The following is a 22,203-nucleotide window of genomic DNA, read 5'->3' on the forward strand; positions in this document are numbered from 1 at the left end:
TGCAATCAGATATGACTTTTCTGTGTGGATGTATGGGCTGTCAAGGCCAGAAAGTAGTTTTTTGTCACTCAGTAGGCATTCCTGCATAACTTCCTGGTTTGATGATGATGTCACGCGCATACACTCTATTGAAGGCAAAACATTCTAAATTTCATCATGCTTTATGTAGCATGTGACATGTCAAAATAGGGGGTTTTCATTATGCTGAATCCGTTAGCTACAAATGTGCTGACATCATCACATTGTGATTACAGCTATGGCCGTTTTAGCCTAAGGAGTGTATTTTGTGCAAAACTAATGCTTGGAATGGATTCAGCATCATGAAAAACCTGACATGTCACATGATTTTCTTTTTCCTTATAGGTTGTTAATGGTATGGTCAGATATTATGCCTATTATGAAAATTGCTCAACATAATGCAAGTTAGCATCCGGCAGTTTCTACATGCTGGGGACCCATAGGCTACTCAGCATTTCTAACATAAAACGTTGGTTTGACATTCTGGCGACTATATAGATAACATTTATCATAAAAGTTTACATTCAGGGTTCATGGAATTTCCAGTAGACTATAATGAAGGCATTTGCTATGGACCAGGGCTACTTGGTACCCAGCAGAGGCTCCGACAGTCTGACTGGTACCCATGGGCTTTTATTTTCGTTAGACTTTTAGAGGACACCTGACCGCATCTGTGCTATGATTTGATATGACACATGCAAAGACCGAAGAAAAGAGGCGTTGTAACTTGACTTGTGTGAGTTGTTTTGGAGCAGCTACATGCATCATGGCTTACATTGACAATGAATGGTAGACTATCGTTTAACGGGCAGACGCAGTCTACCATTGTCAATGGAAACCAGCGACATTGAAGATGCAAAGACGCAATGGTGCGTGTATAGCTGCTCCAAGTCCAAATGATACTCCCATTCGTCTTTGCGTCTGCCCGTGCGTCCCAGAATGAGTCAATGACATCACATCAGCGTGTGTGCATGGGTGAATGAATGAGACTTTGTCAACAGAAGCGCAGATAAACACAGGTAACTTCAACTACGATCACTTACACTTTTACGTCTCCATCTGTGTGATAGTGTTAATGTTGTTGCCACACAGATGCTTAACGTTTGCGGAATAAAGTCCAGCTCGATCGTTACACTTGTGAATGTGTACAGACGTCAACTAGCATGCTAGCAATGCTAACGTCATGACAACCTGTTAGCTAGCTAAATAAAGTAGTCGGTCATGTTACGTCGTGTCTGTGCTCAGCTGTTGGTGATGACATTAAAACACTCGACTTACTCAATATTATTCGCACGATGCGACTCACGTCGACACTGTTTTTTATCACAATTGTTTTTAATACGTGTTTTCGTGGAGCGAAATACGTAACTTTAGCTCTAGTGTTTATCATAGTAACTGCAGTAAGCTGCAGTGTGATATGTTCTTCTGATATAGTTTACTAAAGCAATTATTGATAAGTCAACTGAGCTCAACTCAACATATAAACATGATTTCAGAGAACGTTTAAGATCACCGTCAATATACTGTCACGTCAAACCTCACTTTGGTTACATCCACTGATCCACCATCATTGGATTGGATCAACAAACAATGCACTTACTTACTGTCATTGGAGCCATTGTCACAGAGATGAGCAGACAGTCTAAATCTGGCCGTGCTTAGTCTTCTCGTTGAATGAACGCAATGACAGACATGTTTTTGAACGGTCCTTTGAAGGTGCCACGTCATTGTTCCGACATGGTTTCAGTTCATTCCGACACCGTTCCGTTTAGAGAATGAATGTCCAGAAAGGTGCTGCTAATACCAAACCTACATTTAAAATAAAAAGACATGGATTTACCCTTGATACAGTCACAGTATTTTGGCAGGGTGATCATCAAGTTTAGAAGAACGGAATACTGAGACCTAACAAATTACCCCAGTACAGAATAAATGGATGTAAAGTGAGCCTGATGATACAGGCTCAAAGGCTGCTGCTGTGTGGCTCATCAGTTAGTACATCTAACTAATAATTGATAATTCTCCCCTGTGTGGATTTATTCAAGCCATTCATTAATTTAACACTATTACTGTTTATGATGTAGAAATGCTGGGGTACATCTGGCAGTGTTTCTACACCTCCTTCCTTCGATATTGGCTGAAGTGGCTCATCAGACATGCAACAGGGAAATGTGAGCTGCAGAGGATATGTTCAGGGTACCAGCCTGGGACCATCAGGACAACAAGAGCAGGTGAATTAAGTTCCATCAGCCTGTTGCTTTTCATGTATGTCTGCCATTTATTAGAATGTTGCACTAATTGTTATCCTTTTTTCTTTTTCCTTGTTTCTATTTTGGGGCGGCAGAATATGCTCTCCAGTCATCAAAGAACAAGGTGAGATATGGATGTTCCATTACAGCACTGTGTTATAGTATAATTTTAATCTAACGCAGTCTTATTGTGTAAGTGGAATTGTATTTAATCTACTCAGTCCCCCTGAACTTGGCGAAAGCACTTAATCCATTTAACTGACCACTTAATTGGCCGCAGTCCCACAGGGGTCTACTGGGTCTAGGTCTTGCATGTTTGCATTGTGAGCTTGTAGATCAGTTACTTTTAAAGAGACTGCCCAGAATAGGGGCACCAGGGTTCATGTGGTTAAGACACAAATGGAATAGTGTAGAATGCTGTAGTAATTTTTTGTCAGTGCCTCTTTGTGACTTTGAAATACCTCATTTGGCTATTGTGTATAATGGGATTTATTTGAAAGTCAAACAACAAATGGAGGTAAAGAAAGAAAAGCAGGTGCGCTTCCTCTGGATACTGCCCTTGGTTGAGGCAGTGGGTGTTCAGCTTTAAATATAACTTAACTCATAAACCATCAAAGTGGAATAAAGCAGAACTCCAAAAAAGATGCAAGACTGGCTCAGATGCAAGTTCTCATGTTATTGAGAACGCTAACGTGTTTCGGCGATAGCCTTCAGAGCAGATTAAAACAGTTTGGAGTGCTGCTTTTTTCCCACTTTGTTTGTTTCCATTGTGGTCTATGAAACATTGAACACTGGACAAAACACAAATGCAACAATAAACTACACAATATCTGTAAAATATACACATAGATAAAAATTAAAGCATAAGTGCCAAGCTTCATTTCAACATTGCTTTGCTGTGCCACCTGCCTTTAATCTCTATTTCATTCTCTCCCTTCTGTAGGTTTTAAGAGGGGCTTTAAAAGAAAGTGAGGATCATTTGGAGTCGTGCGTGGATCAGATCATGCGAGAGAAGCATGTCAAACCTCAGAAAGATCCCACGTAAATTATCTTTTCTTTCCCCGTTATTCAATTTAGTCGTTTTCCAGTTTGCATTTTTTATATTCTATTTCACTGGCCTGCATGTCCCCTCCGTTTCAGGTTCAAGAAGAGTTTGCACCTGTGTCTCTTACAAATAACAGGATACAGCTCCTTGTACACATCTGTGGAGGAGCTGAGAAAGGTGGTCTTTGACTCAGAGAATGAACAACATGAGGCCATGCTCCTTGAGGTATGAAGAATTGTGCTGTTTGAAATCAAGATCCTCAGACATTGTCTGGTACATTTCTTTAGCTTTATGATCTAGAGAAATGCAAATGATGAAAAAAGTAGATAGTGATACTGTATGTTCTAATGCAATTCAGTAATCTAAATGTTTTCATCACTCTAAATGTGTTTTCACTAGAAGTTGGAAATGGGATGACATTTTATAGTTACATATTAAGTTTACATTGAGGTGAAAGTGGTTCAATTCAATTCAAAAGTGGTTTTGCCTGTGACGCCAAGCTAAGTGAGTAGTATTTGCTGGTTACACAAGTAGCCTCCACTTTAGAAAGGCAGCCTTCTTGATGACGAGGCTTATTTCACAAGTCAAATCTAATTATATAGACAGTACATTTTCAATACTGAATTGAAAATGTTAGCCTACATTAAAACATCCCGTCATGAGACCTGCATTGTCATTTGTGTGAATTAAAGTCGAGTGAGTTAACTTTTCACTCAGTTGCATATACCTCCATATTAACTACATGCACCCTAGCATCCCTATTTTGGGGCGTGCACAATGGTGACAATAAGTGATCTACAAACTCACCATGAGATTTGCTGTAGAGGGGCAAAAGGAGCGGACCTAGTCTCGAGCCCTGGGGGACCAGGCAACTAAGACTAAGTAATTGGGTTTAAGTGGTTAATGCTTAAACACAGTTGTTTGTGATCTTAGCTCTGGGACCTGTTGATGCCAGCAGTTAAATTGGAATCAAGGGTAAACAAGCAGTGGGGTGACATTGGATTCCAAGGAGAAGACCCTAAAACGGACTTCAGAGGAATGGGCTTGTTGGGACTGACTAATCTCGTGTGAGTTGATGTTGTATTATTAATCAGAAAGATATAAGATATGATCGGACAGCTCCTACATTTTCTGCAGTGGAAGGTTAATCATTCTGATTTGACTTTGTTGCAGTTTCTTCAGTGAAAACTACACAGAGGAAGCGCGTCAGGTGCTGTCTCATGCAAGCCATCCAAAACAGGGGTAGGGAACATAAGACAATCATCATGTGTAAACTATAAAGACTATGTACAGACAGTATATATTTAATATTTTATGGTAAAAGGTTGAATTTAATCAAATTTACAGAGACTTGACTGAAGCATTACATAGACTACTAGGGTTGTCCCGATCCGATTTCGTTTGATTTCATTTGAAAATGACATGATCGGGCCCGAATTACAATCACGTAATCAATATTATTTCCATATCATGATATTAGACTGCATATTGTCTGTGATTTTGGATATTGTACTGTCCTAATTGTGATATGGCATGGTTCTATAAAAATATAAATATCGGATTGGGAAAAATCGTTATCGGCAGATAATCAAAATCAAACGATCGGACCGGGGGCAAAAAAAAACATGATTGGGACATCCCTAGACAGTAAGTACCTGTCTTTCTTAGGTAGAATTCACACTTCACACCTATGACAAATGAGCAAAATTCAAACGCATACCAGCCAGGTTAGAAGGCAGAGCTAGCACTTTTTTCTGGTGGACTGTATTTTAATGTTGAATATAGTTAAATTCTTTCAGAAATTGGACCACTTTTTATTAGCTGTGTCCAATCACGACAAATGCAGAGCCTCGCTATGCCCTGCTGTCGGTCCCCAGGCACCCTAACCCGACGCTGCCAGATCCAAGAAGCTTGCTACACAAATTTGTTTCACAGCTTATTGGGATCTGGGTTCGCGGAAGCAAATTCGATGACGGGGCTGTTCCTTTTTTTCAAGATACTTGGTAGATGATTGGATGGGACCGTCTGTCTATCACCGTGTGGGCGTGCAAACACAACCAATCATATTGACGTGTCTATATAGCTTCACATCCGGTTTCGCCCATGTCCCGCCCTTAGCTCACGCTGATTGGTCCCGTACGGAACGGATTTTTGTCAGCTCAACTGCCTGAGAGATCCCAGATGATTGCTGTGTTGGAGAACATGGTTACCCAATACCGCCCTCATCTGGCAGCGTCAGGTTACAGGCACCCACCCACACTACAGACTACCACCAGCGTCCCTCCTCTTGTCATTATCATTATGTCATTATAACTAATATAATTACAACTATTCAGTATTCACTCTGTACACTGTGGCTTAAAGGCACACCTATTAATGTCACATTTAAATAAGCGAGTTGTGTTCCAGCAGCATGAGCTCCAGGCGCCCCCGGCGTAAGTTCTGCTGAGCTCACAGGCAGAGAAACGCAGACGTCTGTGCTCATCTCTGGTAGCTGGTCTATAAAAGATAGATACATTTTAGGTGATAAATATGCCATAGAGTTGCACAATCTCGATTACATCCACATCTATATAAGTTCCATAGAACTTTATATTGAGGTCTGTTTCTTGCACAAACGTCCCCCTGCCCCTCTGCTCTTTTTGAGTGGTGCAACCACTCCTACAACCAGCAATGTCCGTGTACCTGTTTGTGTACCTGTGTGAGCACGAGTGGTGTGCGCATGCGTGAAATTGGAACGAGGGAAGTATGTGACATGGCTGCCACCTGCTGGACGCAAATCCAACTTCTGACTGTCTAGGTTCGCTAAAGAAGGAAAGGCCGAGCCAAAATAATAACGAAAAAATAGTTCTCAGCGACGCGGATTGATATCCATAATAAAGCTAATCTGACGGAGCAGAGAGAGAGAGAGAGAGAGAGGAGGGGGGGGGGGAGAGAGGGGAGTTGCACCACTCGGTTCACACAGGTGTGATTTTTTTTTTTCATCTGAAAAATCACTGTAGCGCATTTGTTTCTTCATAAAAGCCAATTACTTTGAACATAATACTTACTCCAGTCATGGAGCATTGTATCTCACTTCACACTGGCACACATGGTTAAGAGCACTCCATATTCCAGGTACTCTTATGCCATTGTTGGGATCAACTTGACAGAGATGGCTTACAGCCTCCTGAAGAGTGGTGCTCTGAAGCCCCATTTCTACAACACCGTGGCAGGAAAACCTGAGCTCCAGCACTTTCAACAGCTATACTGTGAGTATCACCTGGAGGGTATTGAATCAACGTTGCTAATGATATCTGTCTTTACCTGAGAAATCTGGGTTATAATTAATGTCCACTCCCATTTTAGGATCAAGGCATTCCATTAAAACAAATGAAAGTGTCTCATCAACATTAAGACAAACCTGAGAAATCCAGCCCAGAACAGTCACAAAAATAAATTAATGAGTGGTGTGCTTATCAGCAGTGGAACAAACCCTGCTGATACAACCAAGTGTTCTGACATTTCTTTGTCAGAATGAGTCACATATTGAATTGAAATCCGTTTACTACAACCGGCCATCTACAAAGGCTATGTTTTCCAAAATATTCAACATTTTGCTATACAACAGATTCATTTTAACTGTATTTCCTAAATCATTAAGACGGATAATAACAATACATCGATTTAAGTAATTGTTCATGTTTTAATTTTTCCTATAGGTTACTTGGCATATGAATTTGATAAGTTTTGGTTGTCTGAGGAACCAGAGAGCATCATGGAGTTTAACCACTACAGGGAAAAGTTCCACAGCCAGGTGAAGACACACCTACAGGACCCCGATGTGTCCCTCACATTGACTGTCGGCTCTAAAGGCCAACATGGTTTACAGGAATAAATATCAAACCACTGCTGCCCCTATGACATTCTTTTATATTGCATAGAAACCTAAGAGGGAGCCGCTGACTAACCAGTGCTGCTCAAATGTTAACACAAAAAGTCTTCACCTGGTGAGTGCATACCACAAAATAAGGCTATGGTCCTTCCTGCAGACGGCGCTGGTTCAAATACTGTATGACCCTGTCAATTTCTATTCAAAATAAAGGAGAAGTGAGAAATGCAAAAAGTCTTGGACCACTCAACATAACACAACATTCTCCGTCATTTGAAACAAATGAAACCCTAAAAATAGATGTGGCATTTAGAGTAGAGCACAAATTCTATAAAATTCTATACCTCAAATAGGACCATTCCAATTGCAAAGTAAACGGTGAAGGAGATTTACTGTAGCAGATTGTAGTGAAGAGGGTTATGTAGTGATTTGTATTCATAGTGATGGTTTGTGCACTTTTCAGGCACCAGGGAACAAACTGTGGCATTCTTGAAGCTAGACAACAGGAGTAATTACTGAAAAAAGTTAATGTAGCTTTGAATTTTATTTAATCTCATGTCTCATATTTATATAAACAATGCGTGTGAGTTGTCTTCTTTGTTCTACCTAGGAGGTCAGTATGTAACAAGAGTAGTAAAGCAATGAAAAATATTAGAATTTCTTCTTTGGTGCCCTATTGCTTTAGTGCCCTCCCTTGACACCTGTGCATGATTAAATGTGTCTCAACTGATACCATTAATACCATGTGTTGTACAAGGTGGTGCTGGGTTCATCAAATTGACTTCCATTTCACACATTTGTATGTGAGTAGTGACCCACGACATGGTGTTTTTGCCTTTTTTTATTCTGTTTGTATTTGAGGATACTTTTTTAATATTTCTAGACCAAAACATGAATTACTTTGTAATGTCTGACACCTCTTGTTCAATGTTAATAAATACGTTTTCATGTTATTCTAGACTGTGTTGAGAGAGAGAACCACTGAACAAATGGTTATAAAACCCACAAAGCAAACATGTTTTTTTTTGTAAAACAAGTCAAATATTATTTAAGTTTTACATTGTGGTATGGGCATCATTAACATTGATTTATGTATTACCGGTATGTGAGTGATGGCTGCATGCCTGCATCTCAGTGAAAGGTGCACTAAGCTGTCCTGTTTGTGTGGATAGTTGAAGTTGCATGTTTAGACCAATACTGCTAAATCACTGCAAAGTAAGCTTAACCCACTGCACAGAACATTTACACTTGGAAAAGGCTATGACATGTCACAATAAATATAAAGAGGGTAGAACACTTACCTAAAGATAACATACAGTATATGTGATCTACAGTAGTCTAAATCACGTATATGTGATCTTGTGTGCGTGTATATACAGTACAGTGATTTATATGTGGATATATAAAAATATGTCAGTGTTAGGCAGAACCCTTGTGAAGTATCTGAAAATAACATGTGTTCCAAAGGAGCCAGTGTAGTTATTTAGTTACAGGCTCTTTCATTGGTTAAACATTTATAAAACCCACAGACAGGCTTAACCACTTTCAACCATGGCATCCCTATTTAGGGATTTTTTCCAAGCTCACAATGTGTTGCACTGCGACTGTGAGGTCATACATCAGGTCGCGATGCAGCACTAACTTATGAAAGAAAAAACATTCCTAATTGTATACATCAGAGTATACTCCCAAAAGGGCCCCACATCTTTCCACATACAAGGTTTCTACCTGACAGTGACAATATATTACTTTGTATTTAACCTATAGCCACATACATAGCCTGTCTGCTATTCCTTTTTGAACAAAGGAATTTAAATGTGGTGTAGTGATTTGCACTTTAAAATACCAGATACAAGCAGCCAGAATGGGTTTTTTCAGACAGGTGGCTGGAATCTCCCTTAGGGATAGATAGGGTGAGACTATGAGTAGAAGAACCACTGCTTCTTTATGTGGAAATGAGCCATTTAAGGTGGTTTGGTAGTCATTTACTACAGATGGTTGCTGAATGTCTCCCATGGGAAGGTCCTTTGGTCACATCCCACTGGGAGGAGGCCCTGAGGTAGACCAAGGTGGGTGGATTATATCTCCATACTGACCAGCATGAAGTGGCTAATGTTGCCCAGGAAAGGGAAGTCTGGAGCTCTCTCCTAGAACCTTTGCGCCTGCGATCCAGCTCTGCATAAGCGGTTGAAGATGGATGGATGGAATTTAAATGTATTTAGGCTAAAATGTGCCGGGTCAAGCAGACTTCAGCTGAACCAGGAGCATCAGTTGGTCTGCTCAAGGTTCTTCTTTGTGACCATCATTGCCCTCTTGATCTGCTCAAATGACACGAACATCACTACGTTCCAAGACCCCAGCCTCAGAAATGACGGTACAAATCTGCACATGACAGGGACAAGTACAGAAGTCTGTCGGTCAGTGTTTCACTAATTTGCACCTGTGAACTGTGGAACCAGAATGGTGCTTTTATAACCTTGCCTTACAGAGTGAATGTTATAGTCCGGAGGCCAACAGGCTTCTTTTGTTTAAAGTGGGAAATTTGGTATATAGTCTTTTTTTAGTGACCTAAAATATTGTCTATATACATACATTCATGAATCCACTTGCTGACCGGCTGTCAATATTGCGCAATTATTTTTACATTAACATCCTATGGCAGGCAAAATGGTCAAATGTCAAACTTTCCTTGCATGTGTCAAACTAGGGGCTTTTCATGATTCGGAATCCATTCCAAGCATTCGTTTTGTACAAAAAACACTCCTTGGGCTAAAACGGCCATAGACGTCATGACAAATGTGATGAGGTCAGCACAAAAAGTGGCTATGGCTGTTTTTAGCCCAAGGAGTGTATTTTGTGCAAAACTAATGCTTGGAATGGATTCAGAATCATGAAAACCCCCTAGTTTGACATGTCACATGCTACTTAAAGCAAAAGGAAAGTTTGACATGTTTGCCTGCCATATAGGATGTTAATGGTAGGGTCACAAGAAACCCCTATTAAAAAATGTTCATGAATATATGTATATAGACAATATTAATATTAATATATCATGTTTTTGGACTATTTTGTACTTTGGCTTTTCAAAAATAGATCTACAAGCTCACAATATGCCACATTATGGCACATTGTGAGCTTGTAGCAGAGAACAGTTTTGATTAATAATTAAGTAACTACTATAGGCTGTCAAGTAAAAAGTACAGTATTTGCCTCCGAGATGTACTAGAATGGGAGTATAAAGCATCAAGTATCAAGTAAAGTAGAAGTGCCTCGAAATTGTACTGCAGTAGGCCTACTTGAGTAAATGTACTTACCGTAGGCCTATGTACTGTAGTTACTTTACAGTTTACACCACTGGTGGAGAGGGAGAGAGCATAAAAAGAGTGTAAGACAGTTACAGTAGCAGACTGGGAGAGGAGAGAGAAAAGATTTACCCTTTGTAGAAAGCTGTTGGCCCCTCTTTGGTCATCATGGTCCATGAACAGTTGATGGCGCTGCGGTACTGCCCGGGTGGGGAATTCATGTAGCGTGTCTTCACCACGTCAACCGGTGAAGCAATCACTGTGGTCACAAAGCCAGCACCGAACGCAGACACAAAATGACACGGAAGAGTGTCTGCAGAGAGATCATTTAAAGATGTTAGTAACTTTATTTTCCCTTCTTATTACATATTGAAAAGTAGTTGACAGACTTTCCAATAGAGGTCAGTATGGACTGTAGATATAAAATGAAACCATATGAAACTGAATCACAAAATGTGAAATTACCATATTCATTAATATGGGGTCTTTGTTCTCAGCTGATCTATACAGCAAAACAATGTCATTATGTAACACTGATAGGGCAATATTCTCCCAGGTAGATAGGCCTAAATGTTTATTAACTATTTACAACACTACTGTACCAGGCCGCGTTCTGTTATCAGCTCAGGGGATACAATAGTTAAAAGGACAAGAGGGTGTGTATAATGTGGACCAATCAGCTGTCTCACTTGGGGTTGCCAACCGTCCCTTGAAATAAGGAATCGTCCCTTATTTGGAAACTAAAAGACTGTATCGCTTATTGAACTGATAACAAGGAAACACTTTGTTCCTTATTTTTGGCGATCAATCAGTGTCTCAGAAGTTCAAACAGGTTCAAGGTTCAAGTTTATTTAGTTTCCCCGAAGAGCAAATTGGGTTGCAGCATAGACAGTACATTAAGACACTGAGACAGTACAAATAAACAAACAGTTCACATAGCAGATACTGATACCAGTACAAAGGTGCACATAACCATTAAAGTGCAGGCGTTAAAGTGCTATTCAAATTTCAGCTTGTCATCAATAATTGTGCCTAGATATTTGTAACTGGGTACAATATCTACAGTCTGTCCATTGACGACACTCTTCTGGGGGGATTGTGGGGAACGTCTAAAATCTATGCATAGCGCTTTTGTTTTAGAGACATTAAGCTGCAAGAAGGCATTGTCACACCAGGATAGAAAGTCGTCTACCACTTGCCCGTGACAGTTCTCATCATTATCAAGCAGGCTGACAATCTGTTTTCGAATTGGCTAACACAATCGTTGGTATAAAGAATGTAAAGAAAGGCAGATAAAACACAGCCCTGGGGCGAGCCAGTAGAAGATGTCAGGAAGCTAGACAGTATCTCGTTAACCCTTACACGTTGAGATCTGTTAGTTAAGAAGTCAAGAATCCAGCCCGCCAGACAAGGATCTATACCAAAGGAGTTAACCAGTTTATCAACCAAGACATGGGGCTGTATGGTATTAAATGCTGAGGAAAAATCAATAAAGAGCAGCCTGGCATGGGTTTTACTACCTTCAAGGTGTTTGTGCAGGAGATTAAGTAAGGTGGCAAGTGCATCTTGAACACCCCTTCCAGCCCTATACGCAGACTGGAGGCGCTCAGTTTTTGCCACAAGCTCTTGATTAGTTTTTGAAATTGTTTCATGATCAAGGAAGTTAGAGCAACAGGTCTGAAGTTATTGAGTGTTTGGGGCTTATTGCTCTTGGCCACCGGAACTATAGTGGAGTGTTTCCAGAGGGATGGCACCTTCTGCTGGAAAAGAGATAGATTCAATATATAATAAAAGATAGGGCCTAGTTGTTCAGGGCAGGTCTTTATCAGGTGACCCCCAATATTGTCTGGGCCGGGACTTTTCCCAGGCCTACAGCCTTTAAAGGACTTGATAACACTCTGTTCATCAAAAAAGGGTTTCAAAGGGGGGGCTGACTGCAGACTGTTCCTTAACACACAATGGTTATAGCTGAAGTCATGGACTTCGAATCTAGTATAGAATTCATTGAGGCTCTGAGCCAATTGATGATCAGAGGTAAAGTTGGAAAAATAATTAAATCCGCACTTCCAGTCGAGTAAGAGTCTTTATTCATAAAGAATGTGCTCCGCAGCAGCAGTCATACCAGACAGACAAACGCGTTTCGGCGCGCAGGCCTTCGTCAGTGTCAGAGTTAAAGTTGGGCAGCTGAACCCTTTTCCTTTCTCCCTCTTTCACCCCCGTAATTGTTTTCATCCCTGCCCAGGCAGAGACCAGGTTGTTTAATTTGAGTTGAGCTTCAATTGTGTTTTTGTACTTCATTTTACCAGCCCTGACTTCTCTTTTAATTTCCTTTTGCAAATTGCGTAATTCTACAAGGTTCCCCTCCTTAAAGGCTCTGTTATTCCTCTAAAGAAGTGATTTGAGGGACTTAGATACCCACGGCTTGGAGTTGGGATACACTTTGACACATTTAATGGGGAAAACAATGCTTTCGCAATATGAGGTCCAACTAGTGACAACATCAGTCAACTCGTCAATCAGCGGATGATTCGACAAACATGTCCCAATCCGTAGAGTCAAGGAGGCCCTGGAGAGTCTGACAGGCATCATCATCCTTCCAGTTCTTATACTGTAGCGAATGCACTGCACTTTACCCCTTTGTAATGCGGTGCGGTAGACAGGAATGATCAAGCAGGCTCATATAGTATACGTATAGGCTACTATAATACAGGGACTTAATATAATAAAAAAATAAAACTGTACATACTGTATAGTGAGATTTGATCTTTTTCTGAGTGTCCCTTATTTCTTCTTGTAATAAGAGACACCCCTTTAAATGTCAGGTAGTTGGTAAACTTGTGTGTGTGCACGTGTGTGTGTGTGTGTGTGTGTGTGTGTATGTGTGTGTGTGTGTGTGTGTGTGTGTGTGTGTGTGTGTGTGTGTGTGTGTGTGTGTGTTACACTAACCAGACATAAGTTTACGGTTCAGGAGGGTCTCCTTGATGAGGTCGTAGGTGACCAGTTCTGTGCAGTTGACAAGAGCATTTCTTGTGATGTTGGGTAGTGTGCCTGGAGAAGCAGTATGGCATAAACACCAATCATTCAACATCTGATGTAGTATACATACTACTACTTCCTCTGTAGTCACCTACTCCTGTAACAATCACTAAGCATGCCACTGCTGCACTAAACCAGTACTATGTGGGATTATTGATATGCTTCACTATAGCTGAAATCTGAAAATCTCCTTCCCCCCCCTGTGTACACAAATGCTGAGAGGGAGAGTCCACTTTCGTGGCTACAAAAGTGGAGAGATAAGAGGAGAGATCACTTGTAATGCAGAGTACGTCTTAATTATCCACAACAAACATCTGGCACCAGTAGAAAACAGCCCCTTTGTCTTTTATGTGAAGTTAGGTTTGTAGTTTTACACATTGTCTGCTCCTTTGACTGTTTTAGTGCATTTGATTTCAATACATAACATTTTAAATGTGTGAAAATAAAGAACAAGTAAGCAGGCAAAGGTTTCACTGGTTCATGTACATTGTAAAATGAAATACACATTGACACTACGCTACATCCTATCAGTCGTGTGCTGCCTCTCCAATGTTCTGTGTGACCTCAAGAGCTGGTAGTACCTTTCCAGAGCCCGCGCATGCCCTCGTTCTGGAAGATGTGTTTGTAGGCCTGCATGGTGCCGTTGTAGCGCCGGGCCACTCCGTCCAGGTTCATTTGGGCCTGGAATCGAACCTTCACCACATCAGTGGGCTGGGCGAATGACACGGCCATGGCTCCCGTGGTGCAACCAGCCAGGATACGTATCAGTATGTTTGCATCTGTGGAAGTGGAAACATAGATTGAGTCCCTCATGTCATGACACCGTGAAGTTTCTTTGCATGTCAAAAAAGGTTTCAAACCCCTGTATCCTGTATTAGCTCCCTCTCATGATTGGATGAACTGAATTTTATTTTGGGGAGACTTGTTGCTGACCAAACACTCTATAGCAGGGGGTTTCAACTGATTGTGAACCAGGGACCACCACCATCTTTATAAGACTGTTTCTCAACCAATTGTCCATGGACACATATTCTTAAATAATAACTGAAATATTATGCTAGTTTTTGAGTGAGCGAGTGTACTTTATCCAGCCTTCTATATTAACATTGTGGCACTTTTCTGTCATCAAACGATTATCCGGATAATCGAAATTCACCACAACAAAATAATTGTAATGTTTTTATCACAATAAAATATGAAATATTATACTCCCATACCTAATGCTTACTGTGTTGTCACTTACTGTCTTTGCCACCAGTGTAGAAATTCTTGACATTGTCATAAAGGCCGATTCTGATGGAGGCGAAGCACATCTGTCTATGTAGCCCAGCAACCAGGCCATTATAGAGAGACCTGGGGCCCTCCGTCTTTATCATGGTACTAATTGTCCCAAACACCCCTCTGTAGCGGATGGTCTTGGACGCCTCCATGCTTTTCTCTCCCTGAATCTGGAGGAAGTAATGATCAGTATTAGACAGAGGAGTAGTGATTGAAATTATACAACATTTGTAGTGTATGACAGCAGAGTAATCTGTGACAACTGTATTATCAGCTTGCCATTACCGAGTACAATAATTAGTCCAAGGGCTTTATATGAAAATGGACTGTTCTCTAAAAGTAAACAAACAAATATTTCTTTCAGTTTTTCAGTCAGTCTGTTAAAAAAAAGTGCTTATAAAAACTATTTTATTAAAATAAGATGGATGGACAAATATTTCCTCCTTCCTAAGGGAGGGTACTGACTGAGCAGATAATGTAGCCTACCTGTAATCTGACTTTGGCTGTGTCAAGAGGGAAGGTGATCAGGTCCGCTATGCAGGCAGCTAACCCAGCACTCGCCATCTTCACCCCCAGGGGAGGGGGCACATCTGAGGGCTTAAATCCCACCATGGTTCCCTGTAACTAGGAGGGGTACATGCACATTCATAGTTACATACAGCATATGGGGTTATCTCTAGGGTTGTTACAAAACATACATCATATACAAGTTCTGAGCTTAAAAAACGGTCGTAATTCAAAAAAGTCAAAAGCTAGTATTACTTTAATAGTCTCTAATTTGTAGTAGTATACTGTAGTTTCACCATGTCATAAAATAATAAAACAGAAACACACTTACACTTTAAGTTTCTCTTAAGGTGTTAAATCCTTAAAATACTTCCTTGTGCATTACTGGGAGGATTCCATACAGCAGAACATAATCCAAAAAGGGCCCAACATCTTTCCAATCTGTATTTATCCGTTCTAGCTCACTGTTTTATGACATACTCAGAGAGGCGGTACTGTGTACAAGACCTGGACAAAATCAAAGTCCATCTTCTGTCAGAAAGTCAATGTTCAGTTTAAAGTAAACCCACAGTGCCGCGCATTACAACCTTTTTCCTTTTATCAGAGTACACCCTCTGTAAATGATGCTAGTATGGCCCAAGTACTTACTCCAATCCAATTGCAAAGCAGTGTCAGGGCGGACACTCTAACCACAACCAAGGAGCAAATGAGACGAGGTTCACTTGCTTTACATTTATACAAAAAACTGTTCAACACCTCACCCCTGCTCTATTATAGCAATGATTATCATGGGAATATAGAACTACATAACAGTTATTAAAAAATAAGGGGTTCAGTGTCTTGCAACACGTGAGCAGGTAGGGGTTCAGTGTATTGCAACACGTGAGCAGGTAGGGGTTCAGTGTCTTGCAACACGTGAGCGGGTAGGGGTTCAGTGTCTTGCAACACGTGAGCAGGTAGGGGTTCAGTGTCTTGCAACACGTGAGTGGGTAGGGGTTCAGTGTCTTGCAACACGTGAGCAGGTAGGGGTTCAGTGTCTTGCAACACGTGAGCAGGTAGGGGTTCAGTGTCTTGCAACACGTGAGCGGGTAGGGGTTCAGTGTCTTGCAACATGTGAGCGGGTAGGGGTTCAGTGTCTTGCAACACGTGAGCAGGTAGGGGTTCAGTGTCTTGCAACACGTGAGCGGGTAGGGGTTCAGTGTCTTGCAACACGTGAGTGGGTAGGGGTTCAGTGTCTTGCAACATGTGAGCAGGTAGGGGTTCAGTGTCTTGCAACACGTGAGTGGGTAGGGGTTCAGTGTCTTGCAACACGTGAGCGGGTAGGGGTTCAGTGTCTTGCAACACGTGAGCGGGTAGGGGTTCAGTGTCTTGCAACACGTGAGCGGGTAGGGGTTCAGTGTCTTGCAACACATGAGCGGGTAGGGGTTCAGTGTCTTGCAACACGTGAGCGGGTAGGGGTTCAGGTTCTTGTCTTCTTGAAATATATGAAGGGTTCAGTGTCTTGCTCAAGTACAATGAACAGTACATATAGACCATAGCAGGGGTCGAACTGGTGACCTTTCGGTCTTCATGCACCGATTTGCACAAAAAAAACACGGGTACAAAAGAAATAAGCGTAAAAGATTGACAGAGGAAAAACAGTGGTCACCAGAGAGCTATGACGTGAATATGCGTCTGAAGTTCATTCAGAAGCAGATAAGAAGCCTTGCATCACAGTGTTACTTTCACTTAGCAGCTCAGCTGTAAGAACCATTGGCTCTATATTTCGTAACCTTGCTTGCCAATCCTAGCCACAGTGCTGAGCAGCACAGATAGTACTAAACCGTTAAAGATGAAAGGGGAGATTGTAAAAACCTGAGTACTACAAAATGGATGAATGAACACTGAGCATTTTACTGTGTAACGTCGTAGAGGAATGCAGGGAAACAATGACTGTTAGTACAGATGGCTACAGTGCAGAGGCCCATTTCTCTGTAGCTTCCCAAAGGGGGGGGGGGGGGGGGGGGGAGCGCAGATGAATAAGTACAAATAAAAAGCAACCATGAGGCAAATATTGATAAATGACCATATAAATATTAGCTGACATAAATCTTAGAAAAGAGGGGTGGTGAGGCTGAGGCCTGATCTTTCGCAGGTTGAAGCCGGGGTTTAAATGAAAGAGGATGATTGAACAAGAAATTTAGCACAAATGGCTGCACAAATTATATACACTATAGGCCATAGTTAGGCCATGACAAAAATATAAATAATAGAATAGAAAAACCCTTTGTTGTCTTACTATTCCAATCAGTTGCATTAACTGCAATCCTTTGTGTATTTGTGCAGGCAGTACATGTTTGTGTGGTTTTTTTGTGTACTCATCCTTTAAGCTTCTTTTGATCATATCATGAACTTCTTTGACCCTCAGATAAGAATAAGCATCTTATGACCTGTAGAAGGAGAGGTCAATTCATGACATAACAGACTGGTCTAAACAAATGACATCAACACTCAAACCCGTTTCTGAACATTTAGGTTGCAGCTGGTGTTTCTGATGAACCATTTAAAAAAAATACCCCATGGATAAGCTCACAACATGCCACGGTGCGTCATGTTGTGACCTTGTCTTCACCGACAATTTTCAAAAGTTCTGAATTATCCTTTTATTCGAGCCCATGTTGAAAGTGGTTAATGATCTCAGGGGGTCATACCTAGAACTGGGCAGAATCAACACTGTGATTGGTCAACGTCAGCCACATCCCCAGATGTTTGGCACAGAGATAGACTCGGAATGAGGAGAGAAAGGGAGAAACACATAGTGGGGGAGAAAGTATAACTTTGTAATTATCAGCGCTGCATGGCTAACTCTCTCATTGTCACTTACTGTATAGTGTAACAATAACAGGCACATGTATTAAACTGTTGACAGAATACCTCACCTCCATCTTCTAATATGAGCTGCGAAGGTGAAAATTATATTTACACAAGACACATTTCAACATAATTTTTAAGCAGGTGGTAGCCTAAGCCATGGTAAATGCACCTGCCACTAGAAGTAAAACGTGCAACATAAATTTTGCTTCTGATCAGCATTATGCTTGTGATAAATGACTATTGGAAATGAGCATAGATAAATGTATGTACAAAGAATGCATACATACACTCATGATAGGCTTCTTGTTCCTCCATACAGGAAAGAATCCTTCCAGTATACGTTGTTGTCTGGGGTCCATCAGGGGGTCATCCTTGGTGCGACATATTTATTATTTTTACAGAATGTTTGCCCATTGTGACATTCCCAGAAAAGCAAGGGTGGTTAATCTTATTGCATGTTACAGGGGATATACATTCAATTCCAAATTCTACCAGCAGACGGCACTGGTGGTTTAACACTGCCACTTTACCCATGAAAAAATGCTTTGAGGCAGTGTTATCATGTAGCATAGAATCAATCCTACTATACTTTTAATAAGTGGTACAGGATGCTTCAGAATTATGAGCATGTACAATTGGACAGTTAACACACACACACACACACACACACAACATAAAAAAAACAGCAGTGTAAAAATGTATAAATAAAAAAAGGGTACAAATCTGTTTCAAAACAAAAACAAATAAAAGGGGGAGCCGCCTTTGCAGTACAGTCAACATCAATAGTGTGGCACAAGGCAAGCAGGATACAGTACATATTCGTGGAACTCCTGTGTTGTAAACATTTCTTTTCCTTACAATTACAGAAAGTGCAGGTGCTGGTTAAAGCAATATTTCTCTTTAGTATCATATTTTTCATTATTTCTTGGCATGTATAGTAGTATAACTAGGCTCCATGTGAGCTCCTGAAATGCCATTAATATCTGGCCAGCGTAGCCTCCATTATTGACAGTCATACATGTGTTAACGTATACTAGTAATGTGAATTATGGTGAACATTGTATTATTTCAGTGGGCTTGAGTGGATCAGCTTTTTATATCATCAGTTACGCAATTAAATAAATTCAGGAACTCGTGTGACGGTATTACGGTGTACTTTTAACCACGACGAAATATCAATTTAAGAAGAGTTTTAAATTTTTATTGTGATAGTCCACTGAACTTTCACAGCATCATTCATATTTCTGTATTGTCATCTAGTGACAGCCAAAATTTAAGCTGATAAACAGTGAACAAAACCTTAATGACAGAAAAACATTAAAAAAATTAATAAAACAGTTGACGTTTTGCAATGTTAGCACTGATTGTGAGCAAACTAATCAAACATTTAGAAGTGTACTGGACTCTGGACATTTTCCTCTAGCCTAAGTGTACACGAGATTACAATATTACGACTAGCTCAGCTACAATATGCACACCAAGATTTAAATTGGAGCAAAACCCATAGTCTTTCACTGCTTCCCTCGCGGCTGAATTAAGAATCCACACGTTGATAGTCTTTCTACGTGATGTCTGGCAAGATACACTTCCAAGAGTTTTTCCTTCACATTCATACGGGTATCATACACATAAACTTTATAGAATTAATTTCCCCAAAGGCCTCCTCTAGAACTGATGGGACATTTTCACACCAACAACAGATTGATTGATTCATGTTTCCATAGATGGAAACGGAGTCTTGCGTTGTCCAAACATAGTCTTGTCAAGAGCGCTCAGCCGGACAGAGAAATCTCATAGTCGCTAGTGGACAGCAGGGGGCGCCCTACCTTCCTAACGTTTTTGGCATTTGTTATGCGGGCTCCAATCTCCACAGGCTTCTCAAAGTACTGCACCAGGGCATGCTCCGTGAGCACAGAGGCGAGGAACTGCTCAAAGGTTATGGCCCAGTCCTTGTCGATGCTGGTGCTGTGCGGCATCCCGGGTCTCTCGTTGGGTCTGCCCCTACCGCGAGGCCTGCCGCCAGAGCCCGTTCCACTGGCATGGGGGCCGAGCCCCCCGCTGCGCACCAGCACAGTATCCTCGGCGATGTCCTCGCACTGCAGTTTGTCGTCCAGCTCATGGGATCCGGCGCTGAGCACCGAGTAGGACGACATGGACGTGTCGTCCTTGGTCTCGTCATCCGAGATGAGCATGGCCGACGACGTCCCCGTGTCTTTCAAAGACGAGTCCTCCAGCTTGATGTCTTGCATGGTGGGGGTGGCGGGCAGCTGCTCGCAGCCTTCGCCTGACACGTTCCCCGCACTGCCACAGATAGGCATTGGCTTGCTCTCCTGCACGCCCCCGGGGAGGAAGCGGTCCCTTTGGATGCTCTGCGGGAAGACTCCAGTCTCCTCCTGGCGGAGAATGGAATCCTCCGTGGCATCGCTCATGTCAAGCTGTCGGTTCAGGTCCAGGTTGCCCTCGTGGTCATGGTGGTCCTTGCCGGTGGAGCTGCAGAACAGCTTGCCCACCTCGCCCATCTCCAGCAGCAGGCTGGTGACAGTGGCTGTGGCATGGTATAGCTGCTGCTCAGCCATGTCCTCGCTGAACATGCTGTACAGCGTCTTGCACAGCTCGATGAACTGGGTCTGAGGGAGAGAAAGAAAAGTTCACTTCATGACGCACAGAAGTGGGCTCACCAATTACAGGCGCATTATAAGCGGCAGGGAATACAGAAATATGACTGCTAGCTAGTAGGGATGTTAACAATTAATTGATAATAAGAATGAGATGCATCTTAATAAAGTGTAATAATTTACCCTTTTATTTTAAAACGATATTTAAATCTATTTTTCAAGTGTGCTCTGCTTCATACTCAAGCATTTACACACATTCACACCTGGGAGCTGTTCAGTACAACCACAGTTTTATATTTTTAGCCATTGAGCAGCTCCACTGGAGAGGTTTGGGGGTTAGGTTACTTGCTCAAGGGCAGTTTTACTGTTTGTTGCCATTCCCATTTCACGATGGATTATGTTATGTGTTTTTCCTGTCAAGGTAGCCTACATATACACAAAAATGACTGTTTCTCAAATCTTTGATTAAGGACTATAACATGCATTTAGCATCCTGTCATTTTCATGTTATAGATATACCTTAATTGATCCAGAGGGAAATTCAGATTCTCAGGAAAATCACCTATTATCAATTAATCAATGGTTAATAACTACGAATTAATGGAATTCCATGATATTTGCATTCATAGTAGCTAGAGAATGATGTATTGGTAGAAATAGGGGGAAAAACACTCAAAGATTGAGATATAATTATTAAAAACAAAAACATTAAAACTTCAGCAGGTGAGATTACCCACTCAAACCTATACAATACTCGACCAGGCCCCTTACCCTCATTTTCCCCTCTACACTGAAGTTCTTCACCAAACATAGCCAATCTACAAGCTCTCAGTGAGCTACATTTACCATCTTCGTAGAATGTTCGCATATTATTTATGACATGCTTAGAAAAGACATGTTATACTTTATCATAGACTGGTACAGCAGACAAGGCTTACCTGGTTCAATTTCGGGAGGTCTTTTGAGTTTTCTAGTTTAGGCTTGGTCTCTTGGTTCCACAGTTTGAGATAATGGCGGTAATCAGGGGTGTGTAGTTTTTTCACTGTAACATGTATACAGGATATGGTATTAACAATGGGTGTTAAATTAATTGTCATTTCATGTACCGGTAATTAAGACATCTACTAGTCTGCTTGTTTTTGTTGCACTGGCGAAACTGGTGGCTAACGGCGCATTTCTGGGAAAACATTGATTTGTTCCCCAATAACAAAATTCACCCATCCATTTAATGACCGACGGTAATTAAATGGATGACGATGGTCCTGCTACATAGGCTACACTGCATCGCAGATGTCTGTTTTAACACCTGTCTCACCTTTTTCATTCTTAAATGTAACTCTGACAAAGCCGTCATCCTTCTCATTTTTGCACTTTGGGTCATGACCTGTGGACAGTGGACATAAGGGTAAGCATGACAGTTAACTCATAA

The 22,203-nt window shown here is 41.4% G+C and overlaps 3 protein-coding genes across 4 annotated transcripts in view; 1 reads left to right on the forward strand and 2 right to left on the reverse strand.

Annotated features, from left to right (window-relative positions):
* Positions 1 to 925: 925 nt before the first annotated feature.
* Positions 926 to 8,176, forward strand: elmod2 (ELMO/CED-12 domain containing 2). Of its 2 annotated transcripts, none has more exons than XM_083764244.1 (9): positions 926 to 1,037; positions 2,103 to 2,249; positions 2,363 to 2,391; positions 3,211 to 3,308; positions 3,408 to 3,537; positions 4,246 to 4,379; positions 4,486 to 4,554; positions 6,430 to 6,563; positions 7,014 to 8,176. In XM_083764244.1, exons 1-9 carry the CDS (start codon positions 998 to 1,000, stop codon positions 7,187 to 7,189), a joined length of 957 nt encoding a protein of 318 aa, XP_083620370.1. In that variant the 5' UTR covers positions 926 to 997; the 3' UTR covers positions 7,190 to 8,176. The 2 variants fall into 2 exon arrangements, with proteins under 2 accessions (XP_083620370.1, XP_083620371.1); XM_083764245.1 differs by lacking the exon at positions 7,014 to 8,176 and adding an exon at positions 6,661 to 6,741.
* A 1,274-nt stretch (positions 8,177 to 9,450) lies between these two features.
* ucp1 (uncoupling protein 1) lies at positions 9,451 to 15,411 on the reverse strand (the record flags this gene model as incomplete). The annotated part of the gene is made up of 6 exons (XM_083764549.1): positions 9,451 to 9,565; positions 10,618 to 10,798; positions 13,432 to 13,533; positions 14,103 to 14,300; positions 14,765 to 14,969; positions 15,286 to 15,411. 6 exons carry the CDS (start codon positions 15,409 to 15,411, stop codon positions 9,451 to 9,453), a joined length of 927 nt encoding a protein of 308 aa, XP_083620675.1.
* Positions 15,412 to 18,825: 3,414 nt separating this feature from the next.
* Positions 18,826 to 22,203, reverse strand: part of tbc1d9 (TBC1 domain family, member 9 (with GRAM domain)) — a 32,985-nt gene continuing 29,607 nt past the window's right edge. Inside the window, exons 19-21 of the mRNA XM_083765843.1 lie at positions 22,090 to 22,158; positions 21,713 to 21,816; positions 18,826 to 20,786 (exon numbers count right to left, since the gene is read on the reverse strand). Coding sequence (XP_083621969.1) covers positions 19,932 to 20,786; positions 21,713 to 21,816; positions 22,090 to 22,158 — 1,028 coding nt within the window. The 3' untranslated portion in view covers positions 18,826 to 19,931. The remainder of the gene's footprint in view (positions 20,787 to 21,712; positions 21,817 to 22,089; positions 22,159 to 22,203) is intronic.

The sequence above is a fragment of the Protomyctophum parallelum genome (assembly GCF_964188405.1).
Source record: "Protomyctophum parallelum genome assembly, chromosome: 5".
NCBI lineage: Eukaryota > Metazoa > Chordata > Actinopteri > Myctophiformes > Myctophidae > Protomyctophum > Protomyctophum parallelum.

What these genes read in the sequence shown, in the direction of transcription:
- elmod2 (XM_083764244.1), top strand. Translation starts at nt 998, where the DNA reads ATGAATGAGACTTTGTCAACAGAAGCGCAGATAAACACAG. An exon ending in TTGGGACTGACTAATCTCGT is followed by an intron (nt 4,380 to 4,485) that starts GTGAGTTGATGT and finishes ACTTTGTTGCAG; the next exon opens with TTTCTTCAGTGAAAACTACA. An exon ending in GCAAGCCATCCAAAACAGGG is followed by an intron (nt 4,555 to 6,429) that starts GTAGGGAACATA and finishes TCCATATTCCAG; the next exon opens with GTACTCTTATGCCATTGTTG.